At 37.2% G+C, this 9807-nt stretch overlaps 5 protein-coding genes across 5 annotated transcripts in view; 1 reads left to right on the plus strand and 4 right to left on the minus strand.

The window, feature by feature from the left end:
• Window positions 1–20: 20 nt before the first annotated feature.
• On the minus strand, window positions 21–1084 carry EV154DRAFT_565941 (uncharacterized protein; the record flags this gene model as incomplete). Its single annotated transcript, XM_051605928.1, has 4 exons — window positions 21–218; window positions 295–718; window positions 883–956; window positions 1013–1084. 4 exons carry the CDS (start codon window positions 1082–1084, stop codon window positions 21–23), a joined length of 768 nt encoding a protein of 255 aa, XP_051455326.1.
• Window positions 1085–1432: 348 nt separating this feature from the next.
• EV154DRAFT_483682 (uncharacterized protein) lies at window positions 1433–2083 on the plus strand (the record flags this gene model as incomplete). Its single annotated transcript, XM_051598594.1, has 1 exon — window positions 1433–2083. The coding sequence occupies one exon, from the start codon at window positions 1433–1435 to the stop codon at window positions 2081–2083; it is 651 nt and encodes a 216-aa protein (XP_051455327.1).
• Window positions 2071–4606, minus strand: EV154DRAFT_468174 (succinate dehydrogenase flavoprotein subunit 1). Its single transcript, XM_051597791.1, has 6 exons — window positions 4468–4606; window positions 4376–4388; window positions 4226–4314; window positions 3994–4161; window positions 3669–3903; window positions 2071–3587 (listed from the first exon to the last, which is right to left on the minus strand). Exons 1-6 carry the CDS (start codon window positions 4501–4503, stop codon window positions 2188–2190), a joined length of 1941 nt encoding a protein of 646 aa, XP_051455328.1. The 5' UTR covers window positions 4504–4606; the 3' UTR covers window positions 2071–2187.
• An 812-nt stretch (window positions 4607–5418) lies between these two features.
• EV154DRAFT_516320 (uncharacterized protein) lies at window positions 5419–7086 on the minus strand. Its single transcript, XM_051602367.1, has one exon. The coding sequence runs from the start codon at window positions 6902–6904 to the stop codon at window positions 5609–5611; it is 1296 nt and encodes a 431-aa protein (XP_051455329.1). The 5' UTR covers window positions 6905–7086; the 3' UTR covers window positions 5419–5608.
• A 2339-nt stretch (window positions 7087–9425) lies between these two features.
• EV154DRAFT_516321 (WD40-repeat-containing domain protein) overlaps window positions 9426–9807 on the minus strand; it is a 1779-nt gene continuing 1397 nt past the window's right edge. Inside the window, exon 3 of the mRNA XM_051602368.1 lies at window positions 9426–9807. This exon is cut by the window's right edge and continues 290 nt beyond it. Coding sequence (XP_051455330.1) covers window positions 9611–9807 — 197 coding nt within the window. The 3' untranslated portion in view covers window positions 9426–9610.

Below are 9807 nucleotides of genomic sequence, written 5' to 3' on the forward strand. Positions count from 1 at the left end.
AATTTTTTTTTTTTATTCTTTTATGCCTCTTCTTCTTCTTCTGTGGGTAAAGCAATGGGAGACTCAATACCCAACCACTTTTTAACTCTGGGTGAAAAGAGAATTAACTGGAATACAATAATCGTATCAAAGCTCAACTGAATCAAAGCACAAGCAACAAACTGGATGGGTGAGTGATTATAAAAGAAATAAAATGCCTTGAATCCATCCCCTAAGAACTACCATACCATTACCATCGTATGTGTAAGTACACTTCTTTGTTTCAATCAAAAAAATTAAGTTTCTTTAACTTACCCAGCTAGCCAGGATCAATAAACTAAAGCCATCCGTGTTACGATGTTTAAAATTTGTTAATAATTGAGGCACAGGTAACGTACTTTCCAATCCTAAACTCAAGAATCCAAGTGCTTCAATAAACATCGAATACGGATGCAAAAAGATGTACAATACGCCAATCACACTCGTAAACATCAACAAACAATTCACATAGTCCAAGTAATTATCCCATCCCCAGAACGTACGTTCGTACCATCTCTTTTCTACTCTCTGGAATGCAATATGATGATCACTCTCACTATCATCATCATCATTATCGATTAAGGTTTCAAATGCAATGTCCTTGGGCTTGTATCGAATCACAATCTCCAATAACACAAGCATAGATACAAGCATCGCAATCGACTGGAATAACAAGGTGATGTCAAATCGCTTGCCTAGCCTACACAATAAAAACAGGGTCACTTTTTCATCATCTCGTTACTGTTCCTTTTTTTTTATATATATATATTACCAGAAAAACAAACGCAGAATACTAGCAGCAGCAGCAAAAGGGGGGGGGGGGAATAAGAATACAAATTATACTTTTATATATATATATCTTACTTTGCAAAACACAAGATGGCACAAGTGACAGAATTGAATCCTAAACTCGTCTTGCTTTTATAAATGATGCGGTACTATGTATTCGTTCAATGGTCGCCATTACTTTTATTTACGTCATGTCTTTTTTTACCTGATCGAAATAACCAATGGTGGGTGCAACTACCATGACAGCAGACAAGAGTTTGTCTGCAATATCCGACATGTTCAAATAATAATAATAATAATAAACGAGTGGAAAGGGGAGGTCGGTGATAAGAGATATGAAAAATCTTTTTTTCTTAATGGGCTTGAGGTTACATTGTAAAAAAAAAGTCAATCATGTGATTTCCTCTTTGTTACACACCATGACATCTTTTGATAGTTTGCAATTAAAAAAAACCCTTTCATGTTATGTAAGCTTGTTTGGGATGATGAGTGCCTTTTTTTTTTTAAAAAAAAAAAAAAAGCCTGTCACACACCAGAGCGCATGAATTTGACTGTAAATGTTACAAAAAAAAAGAGAGGGCTGTATTTAACAAGTTTTTCTTTTTATCTGCCAATCAATCAACTGATGAAAAAGCAACAAGAAGACCAAGCTTATTACAGACTTACCCATCTTTCGGAAGAACAGCGCATCTTTTTTGAAGAAATCGCTTCCTTACTTCATCCAGAAGCAGTCGCAGGCACAACCACCACCACTGCAGCACCATCAGAAATCGCAGCAGTAAAAGAAGAAGAAAAGAAAGAAGAAAAGAAAGAAGAAAAGAACGACGAAAAAGAAGAAGAAAAGAAAGAAGAAAAGGAAGAAGAAAAGGAAGAAAAGCAGCCGCAGCAGCAGCAACAGAAGCAGCAGCAGCAACAGCATCCACCGCAAGGAGAGGCATCGTTTCTGGATCCTTCTCCTCCACCACCAAAACGTGGCATTGTTGACTTTTTTAAAACCTTGTTCAAGGACGAAAGAAATATGTTGAAGCATATGGTGAATCATCCAGGCTCATCCAAAACCACCTTCTTAAATATCATCAAGACTTACGAGAAACAAGTAAAGGTCAGCATTGACAACACTTCGAAGGGTCCTCCACATGCTCCTATCTTTTATGCCGAGCTTACTTTACAATCCAAAAAGTATGCCAATGTCTTTATACGTACGAAGGGTATGGCTCATAAAAAGAAGGAAGCTGAAGTCGAGGCCTTTCATCGGCTTGTATGTTCGTTGGTTTAAAAACAAGCAATAAACTAAATAATGTGTATATGTGTTTATTGTTTTTTTTTATTTTATTTTATTATTATGATATGAAGTTTTTTCTTTTTTAAAAAAAAGAGAATTTAATAAACACGAGCAAAGGGAGGAACGGGCTTACACTCAGCTTCATCAAGGGTAGTATCAGTGACGGCACGATAATCAAGCTTGACTTCACCGGTTTCCTGGTTTTGCCAAGAGAGAGTATGCTTCATCCAGTTCACGTCATCACGCTCTTGATAATCATCACGAGCATGAGCACCACGAGATTCCTTACGAACAGCAGCAGAGTGCATGGTTTGAGCAGCACAAGTCAACAAGTTTTGAAGTTCCAAGGTCTCTACTAAATCAGTGTTCCAGATCATACCACGATCAGTGACACCCACATCCTTGAAAGATTGGAATACCTTGTCAATCTTGGTGACACCTTCATCAAGAGATTCTTGAGTTCTGAAGACAGCAGCATCACTTTGCATGACCTTTTGCATATTGAGACGAATCTCGGATGTACGCTTGGGTCCCTCAGAGTATCTGAGCTTATCCAAGTTGGCAATGGTTTCAGCACCAGCATCAGCAGCAAAAGGCTTCAAGGGAGTATTGGGTTCCAAAGTCTCGGCAATATGATGAGCAACAGCACGACCAAAGACGACAATATCCAAGAGAGAGTTAGCACCAAGACGGTTAGCACCATGGACGGAAACACAAGCAGCTTCACCAGCAGCATAAAGTCCAGGAACAACTTGATCTTCACCCTTTTCATTCACAGAGATGACCTCACCGGTATAACGGGTAGGGATACCACCCATGTTATAATGAACAGTGGGTAAAATAGGAATGGGTTCCTTGTTAACATCAACACCAGCGAAAATAGCAGCGGTCTCAGAGATACCGGGCAAACGTTCTTGAAGAACAGCGGGAGGTAAATGATGGAGTTGAAGATGCATATGATCCTTCTCGGGTCCAACACCACGACCAGCCTTGATCTCTAAGGTAATGGCACGAGAAACAACATCACGAGAAGCTAAATCCTTAGCAGTGGGTGCATAACGTTCCATGAAACGTTCACCAGCAGAGTTGACAAGGTAACCACCTTCACCACGAGAACCTTCAGTGATCAAACAACCGGAACCATAGATACCGGTAGGATGGAATTGAACAAATTCCAAATCTTGAAGGGGGAGACCAGCACGGGCCACCATGGCATTACCATCACCAGTACAGGTATGTGCGGAAGTACAAGAGAAATAAGCACGACCGTAACCACCAGTGGCAATCACTGTCTTGTGAGATCTGAAACGATGGAGAGTACCATCTTCCATGTTCAAAGCAATCACACCCTTACATTCACCATCTTCCATGATCAAATCAAGAGCAAAGTATTCAATGAAGAAGTTAGTGTTATGACGGAGTGATTGACCGTACAAGGTATGGAGAATAGCATGACCTGTACGATCAGCAACAGCAGCACAACGGTAAGCTTGGCCACCTTTTTTTAAGTGTTAGATATCTGATTGCTTTTACTGTCCAATATATATATATATATATATATGCATGTATTCTAACTTACCCTTGCCATACTTCAAACTTTGACCACCGAAAGCACGTTGATAAATCTTTCCTTCGGGAGTTCTGGAGAAGGGGACACCATAATGCTCAAGTTCAACAACGGTGTGAGGGGCTTCACGACACATATAATGAATAGCATCTTGATCACCTAACCAATCTGAACCCTTGACGGTATCATACATGTGCCATCTCCAGTCATCCTCAGTCATGTTACCGAGAGCAGCGTTAATACCACCCTATTTTTTTTTTTTTTTTTTTTTTTTTTTGAATTAATGCATCTTGTCTAACAGGCTCGCTCGTGTTTTAAAAAAAAAAAATTAAATTACCTGAGCAGCGACAGTGTGAGAACGGGTGGGGAACAATTTGGTGATACAAGCAGTGTTCAAACCTGCTTCGGCAAGACCGAAAGCAGCACGAAGACCAGCACCACCAGCACCGACAACAACAGCATCGTATTCGTGATCAATGATGGGATACTTGCTGGCAATAGAACCCTACAATTCATGTTTAGTTCTATATTATTTTTGTTTGTTTACTTTTTTTTTTATTTTCTCTTACGGAAGCTTCTTGGGCACGAAGAGGGTTGGTGGACATGACTTGCATGGCGGGCTTGGCATAGTGAAGACCACGGGCGGCCATTCTACCGTCTTCAAGTTTAAATTAGTATTCAATGTATTTATGTATATATATATATAAATGTGAGCTTACTGGCAGCACGTAACTAAGGAAAAAAAAAAAGCAAATGTCAGTATAAAAAAAAGACGGCCCTGGAGACATGTTGAATACAAAATAAAACTTACTGCCTTGGGTGAAGAAGATTGCAAGAACTTCAACATCTTTTTTTTTTAAGATTACTGGAAAAAGAAGAGAGGGGGGGTGGGGTTGGTATTAAAAAAAAAATAGGAAAAAAAAGAAGAAAAAAAAAAAAATAAAAGAAAATGTTTTGTTTCGCCGGGCTAAGTTTTGGCAGTGAGTACAGCTAAAAAAAATAAAAAGGGGGTGTGTGAGATGAGGTTTTTGGCGCGCCTAGGAGGGAATTTTCGATGGAGAACGATTACGAACCTTTCCGGTCGTTCAAATCGGAGAGTGTATATATTGTATTATAAACTTGACGGTGTTTACAAGGGACCTTGTTTCTTGTCCACTGTAAATCGTTTCACGTGCAAGGTGGAGGGGTAAGAAGAAAAAAGGTACAAATACCCTTTTTACCCCGCACATTCTGGCTTTCAATTCACACCCGGCATCCCCTCTTTGTTGTGCAGTGTTTATGAACGAATCGACTGTCTAATAAATTCTCTTTTTGAGCTACATACACCTCATAGAGGTATTGAATTAAGTGTTAAAGCATGTATGTAAATAATCATGCCCAAAAATCAAACACGGGAAGTGTAATTGATGCACTTTTTGTTTTTCAAAAAGAGGAACGCGGAAAATCATTTTTGAGCTATTGTGAAACCTTGTCTCTAGGTACACCCTCATTACGATTTTTTTTTTCAATCGGCTAATAATTAGAAAAAGATAAAAATAATAAATTAAATTGCTGTAATCTTTTTAATTAAAATATATTGACAACTTAATGGGTGAGTATAGTGGTTTTATTGTTTTTTTTTGGTACAACCTTAAATGTATAAAAAAGGATTAAACTTCAATTTGTAATCGACTTATTGATCGCATTAAAAAAAAAAAATAAAAAAACTTTTTTTGACATTTTTTTTTTTCATATTAAATTTTTTTTTAATCATATTTACAAAGGATCTTTTAAAAAAAAAAAAAATGTCGCACGAGCATATATAAACATATAGGGAGAAAAACCCCAAATAATAATAATAAAAAAAAAAAAAGTCATAATAAAAAGGGGGGGGGGTAGTAGTAAAAAAAAAAGAAAAAAGAAAGAAAAAAAAAAGAAGGAGGAGGGGGCATACAAAAGGTCTAAATAGATCACTACTTGGATAAGTAATCGTCATCAAATTCTTCTTCTGACAAGACAGAAGACGATAAGGCATCACTGTTGGTAGGTGAATTACATTCTTCTTGCTTTTTCATATCTAAAATATTGGCATATTTACTCTTCACTTCCAACGATTCTACCTTCTTTTCTAACTGTCGCGTTTGATGCCACAATTCATCATACGCTGTTCTCATCTCTCGTTCCATCTCTGGGTTCTGTGCAATCATACGTGACGGTCTACGTGTATTATCCTGTACTATCGTTGGCCTTCTTCTCTCTTCCTCCTCCACTTCTTCTAATTGACTCGGACTTAGCCTCGAATCAAAAGAACTAATTGAAGGTAATGTAGGTGCTCGTCGTTCTGAACTTGTACCTGTACTTGGGGCTATATCTGCTAAAAATGCATTTCGTAGTGAATCCAGCAAGATCAATATCGTGGCAATATCACCTCCTAAGTACGATAATTCTCTCTCCAAGTGATCGACAGCCTTTAAATTTCCTTTCAACCTAGTATCCACTCCTCCTCCTCCTTCTGCGTCTTCTTCGGCCGTTTCGTTTGCATTTCCCTTACTACGTTTATTCGTTCCCTCTCCTCCTCCCTTGTCCCTCTTTCTCTTGCTCGATGAGGTCGTAGGTGATGGAATAGGTGTCACATTCGGTGAACTCTTGGTTTGATTCGCCATATCCACTTGTGTCTCTCTAGCTGCTAATGATGCTGGTATATGTGTGTCTGGAACAGCAGTTGTAGGGAGAGGTGGGAGAGGTGGGATAGCGGTGGGAGGTGGGAAATAATGTACTTGCTCTTGTGGGAATAATGGATATGGTTCATGATGGTAATAATCCTGTTCTTGCATATTTAATTGAGAAGTCCATAGATCTTGATGATGCTGTTGCTGTTGCTGTTGCTGTTGTTGCTGTTGTTGTAGTTGTAGCTGCTGCTGCTGCTGCTGCTGCTGCTGGAATTGTTGCTGCTGCTGCAATTGTTGCTGATAAAGCTGATTGTGTTGCAATTGCTGCTGAGGATGATGGTGCTGGAAATAATTGTGTTGATGCTGTTGAGGATGTGTGTTAGCCCATGCCATGTGTTGTTGCTGATCAAAGGGGAATGCGATCGGTTGCCAATGCATTGGTGCTAGACTGTTGATTTGCATACCCGTGGTAACCATGGGAGCCGTTTCCATAGTAGTGACAATAGGAGACGAAGAAGAAGATGTGGGTGAAGAAGTGGTGGGTTGGAGCATATAGTAATCGGGTTCTTCTTGTCCAAGTAACGGATATCGGTTATTCATTTAATTTTAAATAAAACCTGTAATGTTTTTTCTTTATAAAAAAAGAAGATATATATAAATACACGCGTTTTAACTTTTTAGCAAAGCAAACAAAAAAGTAAAGAAAAAGAAGATGAAAAAAAAAAGAGAAAGAAAGAAAAAAATAAAGAAGGGAAAAATAGTTTCTTATTAAATTAGCGCTCGCGTTCCCTTTGAAAATATATAAGCTTTTTTTTTTTTTTTTTTTTTTTATAAACTCCCGTTTTAAGTTGATCCTAAAAATGGAGTATAGAATACATGTTATCAACGCCACAATCTTTAATATGCAAACATGTGAACAGAAAGGTGGCTCGACTTTTTTTTTTGTTGTATTGAATACCAAAAAGAAGGGTCATGTTACAATCGATGTTTTTTTTTCTTTTAAAAAAAAAAAAAAAAAAAAAAAAAAAACCCAAATTAGAGCATTGAAACGAAGTCTAAAGAAGGTGTGGCTATATTTAATTTCATTAGCCTCATCTTGGCAAGTGTAAAATGGAAAAACTCGGATTGACTCTTTCCTGATGGAGTCAAAGCTCCGTTTGGATCAACCCCAAAAGTCGTCATCATAACACAATTGGACAATAAACTACAGACATAGCAAAATTATGCAATGCCTATCAACCAAAAAATAATAATAAAAGGCTCCTTTATTCAAATGACTATCACTCTCCTTTTATTCTATATCTTTTTTCAATCTGTAATAAGAGACATTTCATCTTGCCAGATATAAAAAAAAAAAAAAAAAAACAAGATGCATGAAAAAAAAAAGAAAGGGTATTAAGGTTATGTATGCATGTTACCCTAACACTTTCCAAAGTAGCTCAGTGCTCCTTTAGGCAATTTTTGTCTTATGGTTGCACGAGGGATCTAAACTCTCTTTTTTTTTTTTTTTTTTTTGTATGTCTTCTCCTCAGATTAGATTTCACACTGTCACTGGATAAAGTGGCATTTAATTGGACAGTATACAAATAGATATTATGTTTCCTGTTCAAACATTGTTGTTGTAACATGTAAACTGAAACAATAAGAAAACAAACTGTCATATCTTTCTTGGGTTACTCAAAAAAATCGTCATCACAAAAAAGAAAATTGCCTTCTTGGGTGTACCATCCGAATGTTTGGACGTGCGCCATACATTTTGATTTCCCTGCATTTTTTTTTTGCATGTTAGTAACTTTTATCAGATAGCTACCTTTTTTTACTGACGTTGAAAAAAAAAAAAAGTGTGAAATTAATATGCAATTATAAATTAATTTTTTTTTTTTACTTGATGTATATATTTATACCAGCTATTTTAGTATCACGGTTAAATTGACTTTTTTTTTTTTGGCATTTTGATAATAAGGTTTTCTTTTTTGGAAGCTGTATCTCTTTTACTCTATTTGTTATAATATTGATTTTCCATCAATAATAAATCTAATTTTACATAAATGGTGACACGTTGTACAATGCATACTAAGGGTACACAAGAAAAGAAAAGAAAAAGGCGCTTTTTGTATTGTAGTGCGAGGGATGAGAGGGGAAATTGGAGGCTTGTGCATTTTTGACACTTTAAAAAAAAAAAAAGCCTCAGGGGAAAAAAAAAAGAGACACACGATACACGACACGCGTGCGTACGTGCATATGTGCGCGCGCTCGTAAATAACAAGTGAGAAAACAAATACGCAATCAGAAAATAGAATCTCCGGACTCTCGGAAAATGGGGTGCATCGTGTGGAATTCAGAATGAACTTAACTAGTGCTGAAACAGGGTTTTTTAAAGGCTGTGATACAAGCTAGCACTTGATAGTGTTTAGCGGGATGAACAATTATATATATATTTATATATATTTTTATACATATATACACACACGAGTCTCTTCAGACGCGTGGTCCGAAATAGACAAGGGTCACAAAAAAACCAAAAATACATCTATAACGTGTAACATTCAACCCCTTCATTTCTTACCCCTCCACCCCCCTAAACCCACCCACCCCCTTTACCGTTAATTGTTTACCGAGTTTTTTTTATGATTGTTGTGGTTGAGCAATCTATTTATACATTCTTTAATTGTTGACGCTGCTATTTGCATAATATGTAACAAGCAGTAATTAACCGGATTTTAATCAACTCGGAAAAAGAAAACGATATTAATAAATAAAAAGCGGTTACTCAAAAAAAAAGAGGAGGGGTGGGTCAAGATTACGCCCGTTGGGGGAATAAGGGTGAAATGCGTTGATCTTTTTTCCATTAAAGCAATAAGGGAGAAGATGAGAGACAATTATTGTTTCTGCAGAAATAATGACAGCATAATACATGATGTAACCCTAGTTACAAATATATTCAGTTAACCGAGAAAAACTAACAGAAAGACAAAAAAAAAAAAAAAACGGATTGCGCTTTCCACTCGATCGGTTCTGCCCAAGGGGTAAAGAAAGGGTCAAGCCCCATAAATGCCAAGACTAGTACATACCAATGGAAGTCCCTGTTTTGTACCACCATCGGTTGCACAAGAATTAAATAGATGCTTCTTACATGTTTCCTTTAATATTAAAAAAAAGTAATGACTGTTTGTTTATATATATTACAATTTATTGCTTTCTTTCTTTTGAATTGCCCAATAAGCGTTGATTTCTAATGTAGTAAAGGAGGGTGATGGTGGTGGTGGTGGTGGGGGGAATGCAGATATAATACTATTACTACTATTATTACTTGGCAATGCCAATAATGGCCTTTTCTCTCTCAGGCACACGCTTAACCGCATCCAGTTTCTTGGAGTGTTTACGTCTTAAATCATCCTTTCGCTTCTCAGCCTTCAAAATTTCCTTCTTTGTACTATCAGCCAACTTGATATCCTTGGGTGTTCTTCTATGCTTATCAATTCTACGGATCTCTGTCATGTGAC

This window comes from Mucor mucedo, assembly GCF_025094135.1.
Source record: "Mucor mucedo strain NRRL 3635 chromosome Unknown EV154scaffold_78, whole genome shotgun sequence".
NCBI lineage: Eukaryota > Fungi > Mucoromycota > Mucoromycetes > Mucorales > Mucoraceae > Mucor > Mucor mucedo.

Excerpts from the sequence above, each read along its gene's own strand:
- EV154DRAFT_516320 (XM_051602367.1), bottom strand. The coding sequence starts at position 6,904 with ATGAATAACCGATATCCGTTACTTGGACAAGAAGAACCCGATTACTAT.
- EV154DRAFT_468174 (XM_051597791.1), bottom strand. The coding sequence starts at position 4,503 with ATGTTGAAGTTCTTGCAATCTTCTTCACCCAAGGCA. Across the intron at positions 4,162-4,225 it reads TTCGTGCCCAAGAAGCTTCC|GGTTCTATTGCCAGCAAGTA; the intron begins GTAAGAGAAAAT and ends CATGAATTGTAG. Across the intron at positions 3,588-3,668 it reads AAGTTTGAAGTATGGCAAGG|GTGGCCAAGCTTACCGTTGT; the intron begins GTAAGTTAGAAT and ends ACTTAAAAAAAG.